The sequence below is a fragment of the Amborella trichopoda genome, chromosome 12 (genome assembly GCF_054954075.1).
Source record: "Amborella trichopoda isolate Santa Cruz 75 chromosome 12, AtrichopodaSantaCruz75HAP2 v2.0, whole genome shotgun sequence".
Classification (NCBI taxonomy): Eukaryota; Viridiplantae; Streptophyta; class Magnoliopsida; order Amborellales; family Amborellaceae; genus Amborella; species Amborella trichopoda.
Genome location: NC_142347.1, coordinates 12,584,655 through 12,610,142, shown reverse-complemented (window position 1 = coordinate 12,610,142; position 25,488 = coordinate 12,584,655). Strand labels below are relative to the sequence as shown.

General features: G+C 36.1%; 1 protein-coding gene and 2 long non-coding RNA genes across 4 annotated transcripts; 1 reads left to right on the top strand and 2 right to left on the bottom strand.

Annotated features, from left to right (window-relative positions):
* Nucleotides 1-4,280: 4,280 nt before the first annotated feature.
* LOC148779444 (uncharacterized) lies at nucleotides 4,281-5,693 on the top strand. Its single transcript, XR_016045144.1, has 2 exons — nucleotides 4,281-4,930; nucleotides 5,301-5,693. It is a non-coding gene; the product is annotated as an uncharacterized LOC148779444 (long non-coding RNA).
* LOC148779443 (uncharacterized) lies at nucleotides 5,041-8,645 on the bottom strand. Its single transcript, XR_016045145.1, has 2 exons — nucleotides 8,239-8,645; nucleotides 5,041-5,528 (listed from the first exon to the last, which is right to left on the bottom strand). It is a non-coding gene; the product is annotated as an uncharacterized LOC148779443 (long non-coding RNA).
* Nucleotides 8,646-10,945: 2,300 nt separating this feature from the next.
* On the bottom strand, nucleotides 10,946-15,610 carry LOC18424595 (uncharacterized). 2 transcript variants are annotated; one of them, XM_011630738.3, is made up of 3 exons: nucleotides 13,913-15,610; nucleotides 12,920-13,712; nucleotides 10,946-11,272 (listed from the first exon to the last, which is right to left on the bottom strand). In XM_011630738.3, exons 1-3 carry the CDS (start codon nucleotides 14,906-14,908, stop codon nucleotides 11,160-11,162), a joined length of 1,902 nt encoding a protein of 633 aa, XP_011629040.2. In that variant the 5' UTR covers nucleotides 14,909-15,610; the 3' UTR covers nucleotides 10,946-11,159. The 2 variants fall into 2 exon arrangements, with proteins under 2 accessions (XP_011629040.2, XP_088708781.1); XM_088852655.1 differs by having other exon boundaries at nucleotides 13,920-14,008.
* Nucleotides 15,611-25,488: the final 9,878 nt, after the last annotated feature.

Here is a 25,488-nt window from a genome sequence, read left to right as displayed (position 1 = left end):
ATATATATATTAGACAAACATCCAAAAATACTCAGGCTCAAGGGCTACTTCTCTCTCTCTCCCTACATCGCCATGAATAGCCTAACAACCTAATCCTAATTTCTTTCTAAAGTAGGGCATGTATAGTGTGTATAATGTGAAGTGTAGAGTGTGTATAATGCGAAGGTGAGTGACAGTGAAAACCAATGCATTCATATGGCATGCATTACTATCACAAATTTCAAAATCCCAAGAAAAACCCATATAAATACATATTCTAAAATGCATGCATACCTATCTCTTTGTGCGCAGATTTGTTAATTCTTCTTTAATCAATTGAACTTAAATTTTATATGCCTAGCAAAACAAATATAGGTTATTAGGTTAGTTCCATCTTGGTTCTACCCTATGTTGCCATGACATGGGTACTGTCTCACTGTAAGGCACAGGTACAGAATGTCAGATTCCTCATGCCATGAAGAGGAGGATTCAACAACATAGCTAGCCAAAAAACACATTGTTTACCTCTATTCCATCTTATTCAGGGTAGCCAAAAAATATAAATAATTCTTTATTCAGCTAAAAATTCATATACATATTTTCAAGGTTCATATGTTTCTACTATAAAAGAAAAGGGTAAAAACTGTTGAAGATGATGCAAAATAATAGGAGATGTGGGGTCCGTGTTCGTGTCTTTCTTATCTCTCTTACTCTAAGTAGATGTGAGGGTAGTTAAGATTATGGGTAGTTATCTCTCACTTTATGTGTTAATGGGTAGTTATTTCACGTAGCTTTGTGAGTAATGGGTAGTTGGAGTTATCTAATCAGGTTTGTGAGTCGTGTGTAGTTGCATAATTGATGTAGACGCCTATAAATGGGCATCATATAACAAGATATGTGCAACCAGTATATGTATATATGAAATTATTTATATGTGGAAAAAACCTTCAGTCTTGATTATCTCCCAGAGTGGGTGCATGCTTTTAAAAATAACCCTCAGTGGCATCAGAGCCTTATCCAAAAAACTTTCAACTTGGTATCAAAGCATCCATAAAAACTTTCAACTTGGTATCAGAGCATCCATAAAACTTCAACATGGTATCAGAGCTTAGGTTGGTAAAAAAAAAAAGATAGGCATTGGCGTGGAGAACCCAAGTTGTGAAAAAAGAAGAAAAATAGGCATTGGAGAGGAAAGCCCAAGTTGACAAAAGGCATTAGAAAGCCAATGTTGCCAAAAAAGCAAAAAAGGAGATAAAGGAGATCAAAGGTTGCCAAAGAAGTTGATGTGGAAATTTAATCCAGCAGGTCAGAAACAAAGATCAAGTGAAAGGTTATAAAAATTTAAAACTCTTTTTTTAATTGCCTGCTTTATTCAATATGGCACATCCTAGTAATCCATATATTTTTCAATTTTCAAAGCTGAATTTTATAAGCATTGAAAAATTAAAATGAAAACAATGTTTGGGTCTTGATATAAAGAAAACGGTGATTTTGAAAAATAAAAAAAATATTTTGATTAAAATGTTAGGTGATTTGCAATAAAAAAGAAACAAGTTATTTTTTCTTAAATGTGATATTCTTGGAAAAAGAAGACGGAGATTTTAAAAAAATGGGGAAACAAATTGGAGAGCTCTTGATGTTGTATTTCTGCAAAAGTTTTCAGAAAATGAGATTAAAAAAAAAAATTCTGAAAGGGGAACATGAGTAGTCCTAATGGGAAATCTATGCTTATGTAGGCATAGGTGCATCAAGAGGACTTGTGTCTTTCTTATCTCTCTCTTCTCTCTCTAAGTAGATGTGAGGGTAGTTATCTCGCTCTCTATTGGGTAGTTATTTTGTGGATTATCTGATGACGTAGCTTTGTGAGTAATGGGTAGTTGGAGTAATCTAATCAGGTTTGTAAGTCGTGTAGTTGCATAATTGGTGTAGTTGCATAATTGATGTAGACACCTATAAATGGGTACCATGTAATGAGATATCCATAATCTGTGAAATGATATATATGTGAAAAAAACTTTAAGTTTGTGATTATCTCCAAGAGTGAGTGAGTGCTTTTGAAAATAACCCTAAGTGGTATCATAGCGAATATAAAACGAAATTTTATGGATGCTCTGATACCAAGTTGAAAGTATTTCAAATAAAGGGTCTGATACCACTAAGGGTTATTTTTAAAAGCAAGCACTCATTCTTGGAGATAATACCAAATTCAAGGTTTGTTTACATATCTCATTACATGATGTCCATTTATAGTTCCAACTATCCATTACTCACAATAACTCCAACAAAATAACTACCTACTAACACATAAAGAGAGAGTTAAAAAAGACACAAACACGGACCCCACACCTCCTATTATTTTGCATCATCTTCAACACTCCCCATTGCAAAAATTTCTCTTTTTCATTTAAATTTTATGTACATGATTTTCAATAAAAGTGTGAAGGTCTTTATTTTTCTTTTATTTTCATTTTCCTCCAATACAGAAACCAGGGCTTCAAGCTTTTGCTTCTTCATTTCCTAAATTTATTTTCTTTTGCAATCTTATATTTTCTTCTTCGTCATCTTTAATGTCGATTACTTCTTTCATTTTCATTTTTGCAAATTGTAATATTATTTTTGCAAATTGCGATAGGGCAAAATATGTTGCACGACTTCTTTTTCCAATCCGTATAGGATCCTAAAAATTCTTTCCTCAACTTCTATCTCACAAATAAAAATAGGGCCATGGTTGGGTCCCTTGATAATTTTGTAAATTGGTTTTCCATATTTATTTTTTTTTACAAAATTCATTCAACCGATTTTTGAAGTAGCAATTGCCATACTTTTTGATGTCTCTTCCACGAAAAAAATTGCAGCAATTAGTTTTCTTATTAATTCCCCCTTTTTAAAAAAACAATCATTTTTCTCCCATTTTTTTATGCATTTTCATGACATAACACTCTAGGATTGCCGTCCTCCCTTTTTCTTTTCCTTTTCCTTTTTATTTTTTTATTTTTTTCAAAAAACACATTCATTTTATTTTTATTTTTGTACTATTATTTTTTTTATGCCTTCTCATGGCATCATCATGCTTTTTCATGACATGACAAACTAGGACCGCGGTGTCCTGTTTTTCTAAATACAATTTCTTTTTTATGTATTCTTATTAGGCACCCTTATGCCTTTTCATGTCATCATCATGACTTTCCATGGCATGGCAAACTAGGGTTGTAGTGTCTTATTTTCTTTTTTCGAAAATCATTTTTCCTATGCCTATACTATGTATGGATTTTCCATCATACCTTTCCATGGCACAACATACCAGGACTGTGATATCCTGTTTTTCTTTTCTTTCCCAAAAATCATTTTCATTTTTTTTTTTTCTTTTAAATTTTATGTATATGATTTTTAATAAAATTGCAAAGGTCTTCGTTTTTCACCTTCAATGCAAAAACCAAGCTTTTCAATATGCTCTTCATTTCACAAATTTATTTATTTTCTCTAGTATTCTTCATCTTCTCTTCTTTTTTAATTTCAATTACTTCTTTCATTTTTGCCAATTTTTTGTATCCGGATCCTGAAAATTCTTTTATAAATTGTGCGACTTCTACATCATAGATAAATCCCTTTAAATTGTTGGAGTAGCTATTGTCTTTTCTACAAAAAAGAAATTGCAGCAAATAGTTTTCCTTGAGTCATCCTTTTTTTTTTTTCTTTTTTTTTTCAAAACACATTTCTTTTTTTATACCTTCTCAAGGCATTATCATGCCTTTTCATGACATGACAAACTAGGACTTCGATGTCCCTTTTTTTTTTAAACACATCACATTTGTTTATGCTTTCTCATTCGGCACATGCACAGGGCATCATTATGCCTTTCCATGGCATGACAGCACTACGATGTACTATTTTCTTTTTTCAAAATGACAAACTAGGACCATGATGTCCTTTTTTCTTTTTTCAAAAACATTTTTCTAGGCATGGATTTCCCATCATGGTGTCCTATTTTTCTTTTCTTTTCCAAAAATCATTGCCATTTTTCCTAAGCCTACATAGGCATGGATTTCCCATGACGACTACTCATGTCGCCCTTTCAAAAAAAAAATTTTTTTAAATCTCATTTTCTAAAATTTTTTGTAAAAATACAACATCAAGAACTCTCCATTTTTGTTTTCCCCCTTCTTTTTTTTTATTTTTATTTTCCAGGAACATCACATTTAAGAAAAATAAAATTTTCTTTGTTTCTTTTATCATTGCACATCACCTAACATTTTAATCAAATATATATATTTTTTTTTTCAACATCACTTGTTTTTTTTTTTTTTTAATCAAGACCCAAACATTGTTTTCATTTTAATTTTCCAATGCTCATGAAATTCAACTTTGAAAATTGTAATCAATAGTTGTAAAATATTTGGACTACTAGGGTTTTCTCATATGGAATAAAGTATGAAATTAAATAAAGAGATTTAAATATCTATCACATTTCCCTTGAGTTTTGTCTTACTAGTCCTAAATTTTCACACCAACGATTGGCAACCTGTGATCTCCTTATCTCTTTCTCTATCTCTTTTTTGATCTCCTTATCTCTTTCTCTATCTCTTTTTGTGATCTCCTTATCTCTTTCTCTCTCTTTTTCTGTCTCTTTTTTTTATCTCCTTATCTCTGTCTCTTTTTTTTGGATACCTAGGCTCTCCAATGCCTATCCTTAACTTGGCTCTCCAAGTCAATGCCTATCTTTTCCCTTTTCACAACTTGGGCTCTCCTAGTCAATGCCTATCATTTTGTTTTTCACAACCTTGGCTCTCCACGAGAATGTTTATCTTTTTTTTGTTCTCACATAGGCTTGATACCTTGTTGAAGCTTTATGGATGCTCTGATACCAAGAGGGTTATATACCAGTGCTCTAAAATAATGTAGTCACTGCTTAATGAAGAAAGAGAAGAATTGTGTTGATACATGTAAAATTCGGGTACGGCACTGAAATAAAAGAGTTAATGTTCCATTTTTCGTACAAATTATGTTGGTTAAAAGTTGCACTATGCTTGTAGGCTTTCCAAAAGGAAACTAAGAAGTAGAGAATTTGGAAAAATAGGGTCTCTCTTTATTATATGCATTTTGTAACATTTTTAACTCTGGAGAAAAAAATTTCTCTTGGTTGACAAATATGTCTGCTGATTCTATGCCATGACATGAAAAGAATCTATTTTATTTTTAGAAATCTTTGTTTTCTATGGAATTAGAGGAATTATAGCATTTCAATAGTGCATTATGACAGTTTTGCTTCTTAAAATCATAACATTATGATTTATGAATGGTTTCCTTCTTATTATTTATTTCAGTCATGGAATCAACTTGTTGATTTGAACTTCCCGAGCAACCAAGGTATATCTGAATGGGCATAAGAAGGTTTTTACTAAGGGAATGTTTTGAAGGCATGCCCTAGATATTACTGACATATTACATCCTAATGGCCAAAAGTACTTTGCTGTTCTCGTTCACCGTCTTGATAATCCTGGCGGCCTTCATCCTTAAGGTGGTCATGGTGGTGATCATGAGGTGGGTATTCCCTGATAATTCATGATTAGCTGCAATTTAATGTGATCTTAAGTGATATACACATTATGTCATACTTAATACTAAATAAGCAAGTTGTAATCAAAGAATATTTTCTGGAGTGAAGGGAAGAGGCATTTCATCATCAGAAGAAAGTCATAATTGAATTATGTTTTCCTCATGAGGTGTGATAAAATAAATATGAGCATCTTGCCATAGTTATTTATTCTCATGCTCATCTTTTTTTATTGAGTATAAGGGCACGCAAAATGATGCACATTGGCGTGAATTCATTTACGTATATAACTCATTGCAAATTAAAGTATCACTGACTATCTGGAGGTACCAATGTTCATTGACGTTCCAAATTGGGTGCTCATACTACAACAATATTAAGAGCACAATGAAAAGATCATTTACAATTACATTTGACAGACTCTTCCATAGATTAAGCCATTTTTGTGCACACAGACAAAGGTATGCATCTTTCTAACCCAACAACCTACAATTTAAAAAATATAAAAAATCTCAAAAAATAAGAAATATATATATATATATATATATATATATATATATATATATTATGTTTGTTTTTCATTTTAATAAAGATTGAAAAATATTTTGACAATGAATAGTTATTTTTACATTTTGTAAACATAGATCACTTACTTCAATGCATAACTAAAACTCAATCCATACCTAAAACATCCCATGCAATTAAAATATAGTAGAGAATCATACTAAATTAATGAATCGTGCGACATGGAGAAAATACTAATAACAAAATTGTCGCAAGTATTGATACCAAGAAAAAAGCTAAAGACACGTATCGGATTAAGAGCAAGGAAGAGATTTGCAACAAAGAGAGAGAGAGAAAGATAACAAAACATATGTAGAAGCTAATATAATTTATCTAAGTAAATGGCTTGGACGTGCCCCTTTTAGGGTTTTTTAACTTCTATAACATCACAACCCTAACTAATGAGAGAGAGTAGTTATCATGCTCTTGGATAGGAGACCTTGTTGGATATGGGAACAATCTTAGATATGTTTGCATATCTTTCTCTCTCTTATTTGAACAAAAAATAGAGAAAAAAAATATCCTATTTCTCAAATTAAGAGATGAAAAATATTCTCTCTCTCTCTCTCTCTGTAGAATTAGGGTCATTCTTATTATCTTAATTTCTTGACACCTGTACACCCCACTTTTCACTTGTCTGGACACCTGTACACCCCACTTTTCACTTTTCACTTTTCTGGACACCTGTACACCTGTACACCATACTTTTCACTTTTCTGGACACCTGTACACCCCACTTTTCACTTTTCGGGACACCTGTACACCCCACTTTTCACAACTTTTCACTTTTCGAGACATACACCCCACTTTTTCCAGGCACTTGTAGATAAAGCTTCTATTCTAGAGAGAAAAATAGCCTGGGCATGTGTGCGATGAGGGTTACTATATATATTGCCTAATTTGTCAAAGAGTAATGATCCTATAGGACCCACCCCCACTCATGTGTATAGGACCCCAAAAGATCACCATTAAAGTTGGCACGGATCTCTAAAAAATTTATCACATGGGTAGTGAGGGGACATAAACTATTATACTCTCTAATATTTTCTTTATTCGTGCACTATAATTTTTTTTATTTCATTAGTTTCTCCCTAAGAAGAACCATTTCAAGCTTGTTATACAGATCTCAATTTTTGGTATTTTGCTTCCTTTTTTCGAATTAATTATCTATCATTTTTTTAGTTTCCAAGAATCCATCCTTTCTTTTTATTTTCATTGAGAAGCTAAACTTGTTCAAGGTCGAAGTGAGGTCATGTAGTAGGGTAGCAATGTTGTAGCATACTTTAGGTGGAACACCCTTTATGCTCTGAGTCTAGTTTTTAAACTTACTTTCTTTTAAACAAACCTTAGTCCAGTTTTTAAACTCACTTTCTTTTAAATAAACCTTCCCCTAAAGTTCATGCATCAGAGGATGGGGAGAGATCCGAGAAATCCAAGCTCCACAATTATATTTTTGATAGGTAATTCATGTAGAATCACTTGATTTTATTGCATTACGTATTATCTTACATGTAGCAAACACACCATTTCAAAGGTTGCAGTGTTTAAGAATATGACGCGGATCAGTCGACCACTATGGCGATCTGGATGGGTCAAATATGCAATCCAGATAGGCCAAATTGGAGATCTATAAAAAAAAATCATAAAAAGAAAAAATAAGAAAGAGGAAAAGTTGCATAAATCCAAAAAAAAAAAATGTTTCCTTGATGATTTAGAATCTAAATCATAATAAATAAAATAAATAAATAAAATGAAAAAACAAAAAATACAAGAGGAATCGTGTAAATTAGAGGGATAGCTGATTCATAATTTCAGGAGGAAATCAGCCGATCACCTGTCAAATCCTATGCCTTAAAGAAGTTTCGAACAAATGAACTCTAATGACAAAAAACCAGAGAAGACACACAATAAGAAAACAGATTTAGGATCTCGTTTTCCTTTTTAAAATTAAATATAGGTTCAGGAGGAGTTCCAAGTGCTTGAAAGAAAAGACACTTGTTTCATTCACAACTAAGCTCGGATAAGAAAGCAAGAAATATCCTTGTCAATGAATCTAGATAAGGGAAATGAACTCCGAACAGTTGCACTGATGCGTTAAAATACTTACCCAGCAAATAAATTGAAAATGAAAAGTAATTTTTCACCTTTGTTACTGCTTGAGAACTAATGATTTGTGCAACTTTCAGTTCGATGCTTCACCATGATAAGAAAATCCAAAAGTGCCACCATTTCCACAAGCTCGTCCGTCTGACTGAGCAGATTGCTATTATAGACATTGGAAGAGAGTTTGTTGAGAAAGATAAGCTTTCGTCAATCACGGATTCATCTTGAGTAGTTCATCCTTCAATTCAATGGTTGATGATGTGAACTAACAGATTTGGTTTGTTAGGAATCCATCCCATTCAAATTTGAATACCTGGAATTCAAATTCAAATCGCAACCATTTTGACCGTTCTTATTTGAGTGGGCAATTCTCTTTGATCATTAAAACTTATCTCTCTAGACCTTGGCAGTTTAGATGAGATGATCATGAACAGCCCTATATCAGCAGTGAAAAATCACCAATGGCAAAAAGATGACAATACTAAATATATAAGGAAAATTACAATACCCCCAAATTGAACTTTCTTAAGCCAATGTGGAAAACAGCCCTACCCGTTTTTTTGGAAAAAATATCCTATTATCCCTGATTTTTAACTTGTATATCTCATCAAATATAATTTTTTGGGGAAAATATCCTATTATCCCTTATTTTTAACTTGTATATCTCATCAGATATAATTGGTAAGCAAAAAGACTCTATCTTTTTTATCTTCCAACCCCCTAACCCTTTTGACCATGTATTATTCACATCAACAACTTATGAAATGACTCTATCTTTTCTCTCTAAAACTCCATCTTTCTCACATTCTCTCTCTTGCAAAACTCCATTTCTCTCTAAAAACCATACTCTATCTCTCTCTCACATCATCGTCTCTCTCTCTCTCAAAACTCTATCTCTTTCCCTAAAACTCAAACTCCATCGCTCTCTCTAAAACTCCATCTCTCTCTAAAACCCAAACTCCTTCTCTCTCACACACATAAGAAGGTGTACTCGTGTTTGAGCTCAAGCTAAACCCCTTGGCTAGTAAACTCACCGAGAAGCGAAGAGAGAGAGATGGAGTTTGAATAGGGTGTCATTTTAGTATTTGTTTGGGTCAAAAATTTATGGTCAAAGGGATCCGAGGGTTGTAAGATAGAAAACATTTTGCTTACTAGTAATACTTTCAATTCTTGAGTCTCATGAGATATGAAAGTTAAAAATAGGGGATAAGGATATATATATATATATATATATATATATATATATATATATATATATATATATATATATATATATATATATAAGTAGATTAGGGGTTAGATTTTTGAAGATCTTAACAAGATCGTGTTCGTGGTAAGAATGGAAACCATAATGTGGTGACTAATACTACCATCACGACCCAACCCCTTTTGATCACTCACTAGACCCAGCACTCTTTCGTAATTTAAAGACGACCAGAAGAAAATGACCATCTCGTGTTTGGTAAGTTTGCTTCGGTAATTTTCTCGTGGGTAATTTAAAGAGGAAGAGGTGCCAGAGAAGATGACCAACTAGTTTTTTATTAAAATAAAGAATTATAAAATTATTACAGGTTATGGCTTGAAAAATCGTTGATTTAGTTGAAGATCACGTATCCATGTCCTATTCAAAAGGTTACCCGCTGACAATGAGCAAACATATAACCTGCTATATTTCATTTGTCAACTTACCTCATAAATTACCAAATAGATAAGAAAAAAAAAGGATAGTATAAAGTAAAAATATTTACTTTTGGTACAAGGAGGTCACAATTACTTTATAACCATCCGATGTGAAATTTGAGAGCTTGGTTGTGTCACAAAGTTCAATAAATTTTTTTTAAAAAAAACTTGGGTTTGGTCAATGAAATAAACGGAGCTGCCCAATTTCACACTCAATGGTCATGATTAATTGTGACCACCTTATACCAAAGGTAAATTATCTCATTATATACTTTCCCTAATAATAATAATAATAACACAAACAATAACAATAACAATAACAATAACAATAACAATAACAATAACAATAACAATAACAATAACAATAACAATAGCAATAGCAATAGCAATAATAATAAATAAATAAAAAGGAGAAAATTTTCAATGCTCTGGCAATAAATCTCTCCAAAAAAAAGAGGGAAAGCTTTCTATACACAACTAGGTATAGGTTATTCATACATGCCACCCTTCTCCCAGCCATCCAATCTAAATTGACGATTGGGATGATCCCAATCCCAACATCATGTCGATCCGAATCGACGACTGAGATGAACCCAATCATAATATCATGACTAAACACAGTTTATTTTTAATTTTTTTGAAACAATATTAACAATAAATTTGCGACATCCAATTCTCTCTTAGGGTCGCACCTAAGAAAATATAAAAATTTGATTTCTAATAAATAAAGTTGCCAAAATACCCTTGAATGTTTTAGGGGTAGTGTGGTCATTTTATGTTTTTGAAATATTTTTATATTTTTTAGGTGCACTCCATTGATATAACGACACAGGCAATTTCATGTTCATAGGATTTGTAGAGAAATATTAAAAATAAAATTCTTTAAGATGTCAGTGATAGATTAACAGTAAGTGGCTCATTTGTGATATTATCGCTACATCTATCCCAGCCATCCATGTATATAAATGTTCTACACTAGCGATCCAAAAATAGATTATTGAATACTTAGCTCGGTTGAATGGACCAGCCATCCTCCACACCCTAATACTTGCTTAAATAAACAAGAAAGAAGTAAAAAGAACAATTTAATAACACTAAAGAAGAACGTACAATCGCTATCCATAAAATACAGGAAAGTGTAGAACCGAGTCACCGTCATAGTTAGGCAAGAAAGCACCTCCGATTTTTCGAAATGGTATGAAAAGTGCAGAAAGGAGTGCATGTACACAAGGGGAGTGGTCCTCACAATCCACTCACAACGCAAAGCAAAAACAAGTGCGGATCATCCGCATCGACGCCCGTCTTTGAGCCTGCCCGCCTCATCCCCACCCACTTGCTTCTCTCTCCTACCACCTTCTCTAATGGTTGGCAAGCTCTTCAATTCATTAGCAAAACCTGAAAAAACACATTACTTTAAATTAAATAAAGTAAGTCCCTGTAATCCGGCCGAGCCCAATGATCCAGATCCAATTTTGGATTCCAGTTTTTATTTGATCTCCCATTCGAGGTTGGGTCTGTAGGTCAGAATTACATCCTGCTCAGATCTGACTGAATCAAGCAAAACTTGATCCCATCCAATTTTTAAGGTGGACCTCGAAATTTCAGTACAAGAGGCTGTTTCGATGTCGAAAAGCCATCAAATTAATCATCTCAAGGTTGAGATGTATAGACGAAAAAAACAGATTTAAAGTCTTGGAAATTGTGCATTTTGTAATGCATTATCTAGGCCATCAATTTTCAATATTTTTGAGTGTTTATAGATCCACTCAATCAATATTATTTTTGAAGCTTTAAATTTTATTAGATAAGAATAAATTTTCAGGGCATCATAAAGATTTTTGCAACTAAGAAATCATCTTTCGACACTATTTAGAAGTACGCCATACTTTGATTCTTTAGGGCCTCAGCCTTATACAAACCACAACCCATATATATATATATATATATATATACACATGAACGTAAAAGAAAAAAGTGACTTCACGTCTTAGAATAGTGTATATTGTAACGCATTATCTAGTCCGTCAATTTTAAAGATTTTCACGTGTTTCATAGATTTACTAGATCTACACTAGTTTTTAGGCTTTAAATTTTATAGTTAGAGATATAAAAATTTCAGGGTCTTTATAAATATTTTTGGCTTTGAAACGACATCTTTTGACACTATTTGAAGTTGCGCCTTACTCTGATCCTTTAGGGCCTCAACTTTATACAAACCACATCCTTTTCTAAATGTTAACTACAAGATTAGATGGGGTGGGGGGTGCTACAATTAAAAACCATGTAGAGAGAAAATAATATATTATTCACACTCCATAAAATTCTATAGGTTATATATAGAAGGAAAATTGTTTCATGCTAGTTGGACCACATTACCACATTAGATGGGGTGGGGGGTGCTACAATTAAAAACCATGCAGAGAGAAAATAATATATTATTCACACTCCATAAAATTCTATCGGTTATATATAGAAGGAAAATTGTTTCATGCTAGCTGGACCACATTACCACATTAGATGGGGTGGGGGGTGCTACAATTAAAAACCATGTAGAGAGAAAATAATATATTATTCACACTCCATAAAATTCTATGGGTTATATATAGAAGGAAAATTGTTTCATGCTAGCTGGACCACATTACTACAATATGTGGTCCCAAGGTATAAAGCATCCATCTTAAAATTGGATGCAAATAGGTGGTCAATCTAAAATCAATCGAAACTAACAGTCCAAATGTTTCTTTTCATTAAATTATTATTTTTATTTCTTAAAATTTATTTATTTTTATCGATAATCTCTATTTTAGAAATTACATGTCCTTAAAAAATGGGTCCGAAAATCCACCTGAAAAATAGATTTTTAAGAGTCGACTCATTTCTACATGGACTCATAGAAACCATGTCCTATGTAGAAAAGGGTTGTGAAACACCAGAATTACTTTAGTTATATGTATATATATGTATGTATGTAACATTTAGAACCAGATGAGCGCAGGCTTGTTTTTGCCCTAAACAAAGTCTAGAACATAGTTAAAGGTCTACCTGAAACTGAAGATTTCCGATTGGCTTTGTCTTTGAATTCTTTGTTAAGGTTTCCTCGTGCTATGTCTTCACTTGCAGTCTCTCTCTGTGATCCTTCTTCCACATCTAATTCATGGTGATTTCGTGCGAATAGCCATATAGCTCTCATCTGCTTATTGATCATCCTCGCAGCAAAGTAAGGAATAATACGATGGACCTTACGGTTATGCATCTTTATTGAATCCTGTTGCAGGAAACGCGCATTAACGAACATGAGCACGTCCATGAGGCTCTCCTTCGCGAGACCCTTCATGTCATATGCCTGTGACCTCCGCCACAGGCTCTTACTGTGGGAATTCGGAGGCTCCCCGAGGCACAGAGAGCGTGTGCAGTCGCTGATCGCAGTGTCTGCATCTTGTAAGATCAAGTGGCACTGGGCCCTGTTGCTGTAGAGCACCACCCTAGCCTTCTTCGCTCTTAAGGGGCATATCTCTAAGGCTTCAGTGTACTTTAATATAGCTTCCTCGATGTCGCCTGATAAGAATTTCAAATTCCCTTCAAGCTTTTTGGCTTTAGCCAGTGTCTTCCTTTGTTGCAGTTCCCTCTTTGCGATAGCTTTCTCTCTCTTGCTCCTTAATTTTAAGTATGAAAGCTCTTCTAGGGATCTCAATGTGGGAGTAGAGAGAGAAAAAGCCTCTGTGTTTTTTCCATGCCGGAGAAGTACTCCACTGATTGCTGATCCTACTTCTTTTCTCCCACTAAGATTTCTTAGTTCAGCCAGGTCTGTTAGTGCAGTGGCAGCTGTGTCCATGACCTAGAGAGAGAGAGAGAGAGAGAGAGGGAGAGAGAGAGAGAGAGAGAGAGAACCAACTTAAGAGTGAGAATAGGGGTGCAATGAATCTAACACCTTAGAGTTAGCAAGAAATAAAGAATTCTGACATCCCCATTATCTCATAGAAGAAGGTTTTAAGATAGAGGAACTAATTTTAAAGCGACAGAAACTATTATCAGTACCTTATACCTTGTATGGGGATCCTCCAAGAGTAACACCAAACAGTCCACTCCCATATATTGCCACTCATCAGAAGACCTAGAGAGATTACAAAGACAATCCAAAACCTCCTTGGTCTCTGCAATGGCGCTTCTGCCTACCTTACTGTAACATAAAACCCTAATAAGCCCCACACCAGAAGGAGAATTCTGGTTAGGCAACCCACCCCAAATAGTACAAAGCTCTTTGAGGAAACCCTTCTCACAAATGTGTCTCAGGAGCCTCCCTTTATAAGCAAAGCAACTGAGCAAGTGAACAGACCAGCATTGAAGCTGGCTAGCCCACTCCTCGGCCTTTCGATCCTCCATCTCTTCTCCACCCATTCCTCTTGTTAAAAGATCACAATGGTATCTCACTCGCTTTTCTTTGATCCTCCTAAATTCGTCGTAGACAATGCCTAAACTGGTTCTGGACAAATTAATGGCAAGCCCTACTATCTCCGCATCGGCTGAAACTGCACCGAAGGTCTTATCGTAGCTTGCAAGGTGCCCGAGAGCTCTAATGGCTACTCTCTGCTCAACCCAACTCATCTTTCCCCTTAAAAGCTCCATTAATGGTGGTATAACCCCTTCTCGTACTGCTTCCTCTGCAAATTCTTCTTTATTCATGGTGTAAGAACCTATTATATGAGCTGCATAGTATGGTATGTATATGTTCTGGTCTCTTAACAGCCATTGGTCATCTTTGAGAGCTCTGTATATGAGGACTGCCATGCACTTGAATATGCCAAGCCTTGGGAACTCAGGGTCATCGGGTTGGGTCATGGCTAGGTTCCATAGAGCACTGAGCACCAGCACACTCTCATGGCGATCTTTGAAGGCCATTTCCCTAAAGTATGAGGTTAGTCTTGCTCTTCTTTTTGATGTGTTTTTCTCTTTCATGGTGCAGAAGAAGCATGGAGAAGACTCACAGGGTTTGGAGCGCATCTCAGTGGATTTACAGATTGTTCTCTTGGCCATAACCTCAAAATTCACGAAGGAAATGGGAAAGGCTTTCTATATAAACTTCCATCCTTTTAGGGTTGGAGAAGCCCTAGATTTTTGTGGGTGGTTAGTGGGATGAAAGATCGACACCTAGCGGCGCATGAAGAGAGAGAACTCATCTGATTTTCTATTCATTTATTTGTTTCCTTCCTCTTTTAGAGAGAAAGAGATCCAGTGAATCTTTCTAGAAGGAGATCTATTTTTTTTACTGAGAGAGTTGGCTGTGAACAATAGTAGCAATGGACCAGTTGGCCCAGCCCGGTTAACCCAGACCTAAAAACTCAGGGACTAGCATACAAAATGTGGCTTGAGGGTCAGGCTTAAGCGAGGCAACCACGCTTGGAGGATAGGACCAGGCCAATTCTAGGCTAAAGCTTGTCCAGCTCGGCCCAGCCCTAATATGGCTTGGGGGAGAGTAGGTTATGTCCTCTTTGGCCCGATCTCGACCGAGCCGGGGCTTGGGCCGGTGGGCTAGGGCCTGCCCCCCCTAGCTGTGAAGTGGGAGTGAAGTGCAATAGGGGTAATGATTTAGTGCGCTGCATGGCTGTACTTTGTTGAATTTCTTTACAGATTCCAAAGGATTGAAAGAGAATATGAGGATCACACACTCTCCCTCTTTAAAAAACACCAAGTAACCATTTCTTTGGTTGGTATCAGAGGTATATTTCCAAGGCAGTGGGCGACTTGTGTACCTTTTTGTCTTTTTTATGCTTTTTCAGGACCAATAACAAGATTCTTGTGATGGTAAAAGGCCCTAAACTTTTAGCAAATTGACAGATCAACTGCCTGAGAACTGCCTATGTTCATGAAAAATGAGGGCTGTGATTTTTAATGAAATTCCCAATCAATTATATTCATATTCAGGAGATCAGTAATCCAGAAGGATTCACAGTGGTTTTGTACATCAATTCCCAATCAATCATATTCATATTCAGGAGATTAGTAATCGAGAAGGAAAACACAGTGGTTTTGTATACCGATACATCCACGCCGATATACTGGACCAAGTCTAGGCTCAGCTTAAGCTGGCTGCAATATCACATGGATCTGACTTGCCGGTTCTTAAAGTTGTACCTGAATGTCGACCTGGATCCGGTCGATCCACCTGCTATGCATAAAGAACTTACGATTTTGTAGCCCACAATTTACCAAGATTTAACATATGAGCTAGTTATTCTTCTTAGCAAAATATAGACGGTGTGGATTGCAATAAGGTTGCAACCTTAAACAATCAAATTAAGGTGTATCTTCAACTTTTATCACGAGATACACTTTTGGTGTCAAAATTTTTTTGGATGATGCGAGAATCTATTTCTGTCTCCAATTATAGGATTTTAAACTCAAAAAATAGTTCAACTCAAGTAACTACATAAATATATGAAAATCTTGAAAATGAACGGTCTGAATAATTTATTATAAGATGTACTATTTTTAGTACTTAAAATCTCTGTTTTTTTATCATCCCACTCAATTTGAGAGGATCAATTAGATGTTTTTCCAACATCAAAACAACATTTTTCCAAAGATTTTAGTGGTGCACCTTCATTCTACATTTTAAATTGTCAAGGTTATTAAACTTTTCTCCAAGCATATATTGCCATGAGTCATGATATACAACCCAAAGAAATGATTTGACATATACACCATGAAGAAGACGTTCAGGGTGTTTTGGTCCATTGAAGATGAAACCGACTTCCTTTAACTTACTCTCTCACTCTCTCTCTCAAGTTACAGGGCACTCCATTGGTGGTGGTCCTGCCTGAAGGATTTCTAAATTTGCGGCTTTAACATAAATCGTACCATACACAAAACTAATTGATAATTGGAGTTAGGGTCTCGAGCATATGGCTTTTTATTTAAAAATTAAACACTGGGATGAGGATAATGATGATGCATGAAAAGGATGTAATTTCCTATGTGCTCATGCTCATGATGACTAGGATTATGTTCAGTTGCATCCACGACATTTGTCCCTTTCTTGGGTCCTTTGTATCTTCCCTTTACTGAATTCTTTTGTTTATGAACTAATCAAAACATAGAAAAAGGGCCATAAAGAGGGGTGCGTAACTCTATTCAACGTAGCCCTCTCTTGTTTTTTAGGGAAAGGTTCCTATACTTCCCCTTCCCCTATAGCATATAAGATATGTGCTTCCCCTGCCGTCCAATTTACAAGTGAGCCACCTGTTGTTTGATCCAGATATAACGCTTTTAGAGTATTTTATTCTTAATTTTCTTCTACAAATTATTTTTTTATAAAATTTGGTATGTATCATCTTCTCAATGGGGCATACCTTAAATAATATTAAAAATAATTTTTTGATAAAATACAATGAATCAAATACCTTTTAAAAATTTCAAGCATATTTTAGTCATTTTATTTTATTAATAATATTTTTATAAGTGTGAGTTTAAGAGAGGAGTAGACGGCTAAAATTTGGTGTCAAAATAATTTATATAAAAAATTAAAAATAAAATCGTGTAGAGATGTGACATTGTGATTGGGACCATCTCAGTTGTCCATTTAGAATGGACGGTTGGATAAAGGGAAACATATAAGTTTTATGCCATGCGGGAAGCATAGAAAACTTGTCCTTTTATTTATGGCTAATGCAAAGTGAGATAAAAAGTCACCATGTTTATAGAGAAGCCAATGAGGAGGCCGATTCAATCGTTGAGATGGCGTATCCTTACCTATTATTTCTGATGATGTAATTGTTTCTGTGTAATCCTCTCTTTTTAATAAATCTTTGAACATTTGTCCCAAAAAAATGAAAGAGATAAAAAGATAGGCTATAAAATTAGGGTTTGATAGGTAAAAGATAGTTGTAATAGCAAACATTTTGTTGCGAGTTATCACCGACTCTCGCACATGCCGAAGGGGTTGTACAGGCAGAAGTGGTGAAAATCACAAAAGATCCAACACTTTGTCTTGAAGTGCTAATTTGTAGATATCGTATCTAGTAGGTTCTTTTGTCTATGAGCTGGTAAGATTAGGTTTTAGGTTGATTTGGTTCATTCCTATATATTATAGTCTACATAAAATAAGTGTTACAGGTAGTTTTTGGCTTTTTCCTGTTATTTTAGTATAGATAAAACAAATTAATTATAAAATAAATGAATTATATGGGATATCACACAATAGTTATCAATAATTAATGAATAGGGAAAAGTTTATATAGAGCCGAGGCTCTAAACAATCAAATCGGAACCTACCACAAAAATTTCACGAAAAAATGTTGTTTTGATGCCTAAATATATTCAAATTGATAATCTCGATATCAATATGTATGTACAAAGAGAAGAATATATGTATGTACAAAGAGAAGAATATATTTCAAGTTTTGAAAATTGTGTATTTTGTAACACATTTTTAGACCGTCAATTTTCAAAATTTTCAAGTTTTCATATATCTATTGATCTATTCTATTTTTGAAGCTTTACATTGTATAAATAAATATAAAAATAGATTTTACGACTATCACAAAGATTTTCAGTTTTTAAACCACATTTCTTGACACGATTTGAAGGTAGGCTCTGATTTGATTTTTTAAAGCCTAGGTTCAATACAAACGGTCAAAATGTAGGCAGCGTGAATGTTGGTGATTGTGAGAGCAACAAATAAGGATAGAAAGTTCTCTATATAAATAGCGATATCTATGTCACTATATTTTTTAGGAATATTTCTTAATATCATTGATAATAAGTAGTTACGTACTGAAATACATCAGGGACTTAAGGGACCAGATACAAGAAGTGATGATTCAGCAATACCACTAGGGGTTGCAATGGTCAGGTCCTACTAGACCAGGACCCAGACCCGAAATATTATTGTGCACCCAGACCCGATCGAGTCCAAAATACCCATACCTGTACCCATACCCGGAAGAAGGATTTGGACTCCGGACCCATACCTGTACCCGCTCCCAGAAATATTAAACCAGTTTTTCGGGCCTGACCCAACCCTAAACCCAACCCAATAGTATTAAATCACCCAAAACATGATTTAAAAAATAAAAAAAATCATTTAACACAGCTATCATCTCTCATCAATATGCACCTTTCTCTCTCATCATTTAACACGGCTTATTATTTCTCATCAATATACATCTCTCTAATCTAAATCAGTTCTCATCTTTACTCAAGATATACATTTCCACTTCGGAGTGGTCCAACTGTGAGTATAATAAACAAATTGGCCAATAGCAACTCAAAATTATCAACCTCAAAAACTAATTGTTTGCTAGATTTTATTCATTTCCTATCTCAAAAATATACTGTTCGTAAGATTTGAGTCTTTTCCTCCCTTCCCTGACAGCAACATGTGTTTTTTTAGTGCTTTTTTCTGTGAGGGTCTCCAACTGCTATGGTCCCATCCTTCCATATTTCCACCTCCAATCAAACAATAAGAAAGAGGAAAAAACAATGATCAATCGCATAAACAAATAGTCCACATTCAATACAACAATAACAAATAGAAAAATAACCTAATAACAATAAAGACATGCATATCTATATCGAAAACACATTGGAAGACACAACCTTTGCACCGCTATTATTTAACACATGTTGCATTCGTGTCAGAATTGGAACATGTGCATCATCGCGTAATGCACATATGGTTGAGTTGTGTTAAAATCAAACACAACCGTTAATCGAGTCTATATCATTTCCTTAGGGCCGTTTGGATAGGAAGAAATTGAGAATATTAGATATTTGAAATCCAAAAAAATCTATAGATTTTCAATATCAAGGATTTTTGTTATGGATTTCTCAAATCTTTTGTTTAGATAAACTATATAAAATTCATGAATTCTTTAGAATCACTTTCATGTCCATTGTTTAATAACAAAACTTGATAAAATTTCTCTCTCTAAAATTTTTATATACTATACATTGAAGAGAGAGGGGAGAGAGAGATGGATTGTTGGGAGCTTGAAGAAGTGATGCCATGTTGAAGATGACTTGCCTTATCTAAACTTTTAGGTGGCTTCTCTTTGACGTGATCTCTGTTCAAATCGATTAAAGATATCAAAACCCTTGGAGAATGTTGGAGTAGCACGGAGATGATGAGAGAGGAGGGTAACGAAGGGTGAAGAGAGGGTTAGGGTTTGGGGGGAGAGAGTGAGCGAGGGGTTGTGCATTGATTAGGGACACAAAGTATGAGTATCGTTGATAATTTAATTGTTTTGGATCCAAAACTTGAATTTTAGACACTATTTGGGTTGTAGATTAACCGATCAGAGAAAATGGAGAGCGGGCAAGAAGAATATGGTGATGGCGACATTCAAGTTCCTATGGTGTCTATTAGGTATGATTTATCAAGTGGTTTACTTTTAGATGCAAGTTTTCAGGTAGTGTGCTCCTTTTCTCCACCCTCAAATGAGATTTTTGGTCTTAGTGACTGGGCAAGAAGGGGTTGGGGCCTGTCTTATGCTCCGAAGGTTAGAATAATGTAAGAGATCAATGCTATATTCTTTCTACGAAATAAGGACGATGTTGTCTTGGCAATAAAAAATCGCTTTGTGAGAGTTAGAGTCAAGCTTCTATCTCTTGACCTTTGGAAGCCATCGTCCCATGTTTCTTATTTGCGAAAGAAAAGTAAGTGGATCAGATTGTCAGGTGTCCCTGTCCATGCTTGGGCATTGATCACTTTTCGTAAACTGGCTAATCTGTGTGGGGAATTTTGTGATATAGATAAGGAATTTTTAGATGGAGTTAACTTACGATATGTCAGGATTCGCGTTTGGAGTCTGTGTGGTGCAGTCATTCCAAAAAGGTTGAGGTTGCAAGTGGGTCAAGAAACGTTTTCCATCCAGGTCTCTGTTGAGCCCAAAGTTGTCAATGTGGGTCCATCGTGGGGAATATTGCTACGACCCCTTTGGTGGACAATGAAGGATGGCAGAAGGTTGGGAAACATCAATTGCGGTGTAATCTCGGTGTATCTTTTCCAACAAAAAAAGCTAATTCTCCAGAAAGACCCTCAGTTTTTCAGAGCAAGGAAGAAGGAAGTTCAAAATTTGAAAATTAGAAAACGCTGGATACCGATGGGACGATTCCCAAAAAATATGACGAGGCCTTCGGTGAACGTGAAGAATTCAGCGAGGCTTTCGATGAACGTGGACAGTGAGGGTGTACGTCATTCCTCTGCACCTCAGGGTACACCATCCTCCACTGCAGATTTGCTTTTTCCAAACCCAGGAATCGAAGACGGCTCGCGGCAGGTGGGATTCGCGACCCATTTTACGGAGCGTGTGATGATGAAGGGGTGCGACGTGGGCGGTACTTCGGTAGGCTCGTTGAATCAACTGGGTGGGGGTCCTTCTTTCCCAAAGCTATCAACCTTTCCAAAGCTCCAGGCTACTTCTTTGAAGGCGGTGGACGAGGCTCTTCAAAAACTTTGTTGGTTGTTGTTGACCGCCATTGTTGTCACTGTTGGACATCATCTACGCTCGAAAGTGGCCCTCCAGTTTGTGCTTGTTGTGCTAGGCAAGATGTATCCATTGATGCACAGGCGTGCATCCAGGAAGGGTCGACCTTGTCAGCGCTCATCCGTAAATCCGTTGAAAATCAACCCTCTGGCGATTGGGTTGGTTGATGAGGTTCAAGAGCAGGTGGTTTTAGAGGATGGAGAGTATACCCCAAGAGTGGGGGTGAATGGTGAGCGAAAGGAGCATGCTAAGGACTCCCTTCTACGAGTATCTGATTTAGCTTTGATGGAAGCTGAGACCTCTTCTCTTAACGTCATCCATAATGAGGAGGAACCTTTGCTTCTTCATATGGTGGCTGTTAAGACAAGAGAGAGGGTGGTCCCAGAGGACATGTCTTCTCTTGTGAATTCAATGGTTGGGGCTCAAGAAGATAAAGTAGAGGCTGTTGTTACCTCTATCGTATCTAATAGTGGTATGGATTTCGATGTTTCAATTGGGGTGGTATTCAAAGACATTTTGGAGAAGAAGAAGGTGAGTAAAAAGTTGAGTCAAGATGCTGGGAATGACAAGCCTTGTCAGTCTCCTACAAAGGAAGAGGGCAAGAAGAAAAAGAGGGGTAAAAGTCTTATGAAGGGTACGAGGTCGTCTGCAAGGTTGATGGCTCGTGGCTCGCGCTCTGGTGCTACCACTGGTGTCGTCATCCGTGAACAAGTTATTGAGATCAACTCCTCTCCTTCATCAGTGGCTTTGGAGGATGCTTTTGATGAAGCCATGGAAGAAGCCTCGTTCTTGGAAGAAGCATTTTTTGGTAAGAGTAGGGATGGACATGGTTCTTCCTCCTCTAATCCTTTCTGATGTTTATTCTCTCTTGGAATGTACGAGGTCTGGGAGACCTCAAAAGAAAAAAAGACGACCACTTTTTGGTCTTAAATTAACCCTACTATCCTAATCCTTCAGGAAACCAAACTTCCAAGTCCTAGTTTATCTGGTGTAAGGGAAGTGTGGGGTCCTGGGATACTAGACTTTGTGGGGATGATTCCGTTGGGGCTTCTAGGTGTTATGGATTCTGTGGGATCCAACAGTTTTGCTCTGTTTTAATTTTTTTAGAAAAGACAACTTTTTTGTGATAGGTTTTGTGGGGCCAGATTCTGATTTTCAGTGGGGAATGATGAATGTCTATGCACCTCAAAGTTTTTCTTTAAAAGAAATTTTTATTTGTGAGATGTCAAATAATATTCTTAATTTTTCTTAGCCGATTTTCTTAGGGGGGGGATATTTTAACTTTATTCGATGGCCAAATGAGAGCAGTCATGTGGGGCTATTACTTCTTCTATGCGTCTCTTTAACAGATTTATAGAGTCCCATGCTCTGTTAGATATGCCGATCTCTGGTGCAATATTTACTTGGACCAATGGTAGTACATCGAATCTGTCAATGTCCAAAATTGATAGGTTTTTTGTGTCTGCTGAGTGGTTGGAATTCTTTCCATTGGCCTCTGTCGAAGCCTTGCCTTGGCTGTCCTGTAATCATACCCCCATTATTCTTAGCACAAAAGTTGTTTCGTGGGGCCCTAATCCTTTTAGGTTTGAAATTTGGTGGCTGCAGGAGAAGGAAGTCATTGAAGTGATAAAACGTTCTTGGGAGAACACTATTTCCATTGGTTCCTTAGATTTCCAACTTCATAAGAAACTCCTAAACATTAAGCACAAGTTGTTAGCATGGAAAAAGAAAAAAGATACTATGTTAGGGGGGAAATTTGAGGAGGTATTACGTAGTATAGAGGAGTGTGACCTAGTTATACAAAATTCAAGAGAATGGTCTCGAGAATTGATGTTGGAGAGAAGCTCTAAAATAAATGAGCTTCAGGAGCTTAGAAGAGCTGAAGAAATTTATTGAAGGCAAAGGTCAAGAGTGAAATGGTTGAAAGAGGGGGATCTTAATATAAAGTTTTTTCATACCACAACAAATACGAGATGCCGTCAGAATGACATCTCTGGTTTGGTGCTTCGAGGAGTCAATGCTAAGGATTGTCTTGGTATGTCTAATGCCATTGTTAATCATTTTTAAAAAGCTTTCACCTCTGAGGTGAAGCATATCCCTCGTTTAACAAGGGTGGAGTTTAAGGTTCTACCGTCAGATTCAAGGCCTTTCTTGGAACGACATGTTTCCATGGAGGAATTAAAAAGTGAGGTTTTTACATTGCCAAGTAATAAGGCACTTGGTCCTGATGGCTTCCCTTTAATCTTCTTTCATAAGTATTGGAATTTGATTTGTGGTGAACTGCTGGAAATGACCAGGGGGTTTCTTAGGAGAGGTAAACTTTTCAGAAGGGTTAACTCCACCTATATTGCACTGATTCCTAAAAAGTCAGTCATTGCTACCCTTGGTGACATTAGAGCCAGTAGTTTTACTAGCCTTTATGAAATAGCAGCAAAGGTTCAGGCGGAACATTTAAAGGGGGTGTTACCAGCTATTACCTTAGGTCCCTAGTCAGCTTTTATTAAGGATAGATTGATTTCAGTCGGTGTAATGGTGGCACATGAGTGTATTCATTCTAAAGTTCAGAATGGGAGTGCTAGGGTGGTCATTAAACTAGATATGAAAAAGGCTTATGACAAGGTGGAGTGGAGTGTTTTGCTCGAAATCATGAAGAATATGGGGTTTGGGGAGTTGTGGAGAAAGTGGATATTTGGATGTTTATTCTAAGCACATTTTACCATTCTATACAAAGGCAGCCCTCTTAGCTTCTTCAAGGTATCTCGGGATCTTCGTCAAGGTGACCCTCTTTCTCCTTTCTTATTTACTATTTATGCAGAATGTTTCAGTTTGCTTGTAAGAAATGTTGAAAGGAGTGGTCATTTCAAGGGTTTTCAAATGCCAAATGGAGGCCCCTGCATTTCCCATCTGTAATACGCAAATGATATCTTGTTGTTCTGTGAGGCTGAGGTTGACCAGGTTAGCAATATTGCTACCTTTTTGAGATGTTGTGAAGTTGCGTTAGGCCTTAAAGTTAATTTTGATAAAACAACAATAGTTGGTATTAATTGCAGTGATACTTTAGTCCAAGAAATGGCAGAGGTGTTGGCGTGTAAAGTGGAGAACTTCCCCATGACATATTTGGGGATGCCTATTTCGGAAGGTCGACTCCCTATTACTGTTTGGGACAAAATCCTACAACAGATTCAAGTGAATCTTGATCTGTGGAAATTTAAATACCTTTCCTTGGGGGAAAGGATAACCCTGGTCAAGTCGTGCCTGTCAAATTTACCTATTTATCAAATGTTCATATTGCAGATCCCCTCGTCGGTTGCCAAGAAAATTGAAACCTTAATGAGAAACTTCGTGTGGGATTCTTCTACAGATTCTAAAAAATTTCATCTGCTAAGATGGGATAGGGTGGGCACACCCAAGAGTGAAGGAGGTCTAGGAATAAGGAGAGTCAAACTTGTCAATCAGGTGTTGTTATGTAAGTGATGGTGGAGGAGCTTAAATTTCAAAGACCATTTGTGGTACAAAGTGATTGCAGCAAAGTATGGTGTAGATAGGTTTGGAATGTGGGTTGGATCGAGGAATGGTACTAGGGAGATGTCTTATTGTTGGAGATCTATTGATTATTGTAAATCTCTCATTCACAGGGACATTCGGCGGTCTCTAGGAGACGGATACAATATCTCTTTCTGGCATCACAAATGGTCAGGCTCTTTACCTTTGAAATATGTTTTCCCTCTTTTATTTCAAACGATGGCCAAGCCCAATGCCCTTGTCTCTGACTATTTCGAATGCAGGGAAAACCAGATGGTATGGAATTTTAATCTTCCATACAATAGGATTTCAAACTCTCTCTTTGCTGAATTCTTTAACTTATTGATGCTACTTAATGAAGTTTATATTTCTCACAATGCTACTGATGAGGTAGTATGGGATATTGACAAAGTTGGAGACTAGTCGGTTAATTCGATGTACCAATTACTGTTTCATGATCGATGGAGGTGGACCCTGCCTGAAGTTGTTGTGGTCTAGAAATGACCTTTAATCAAGCTTTTCTATGGCTGGCAGTTCAAAACAAGGTTTTGACAAGTTGATAATCTCATCAAGAGGGGAAAGATCTTACCAAACGTCTGTTTTTTG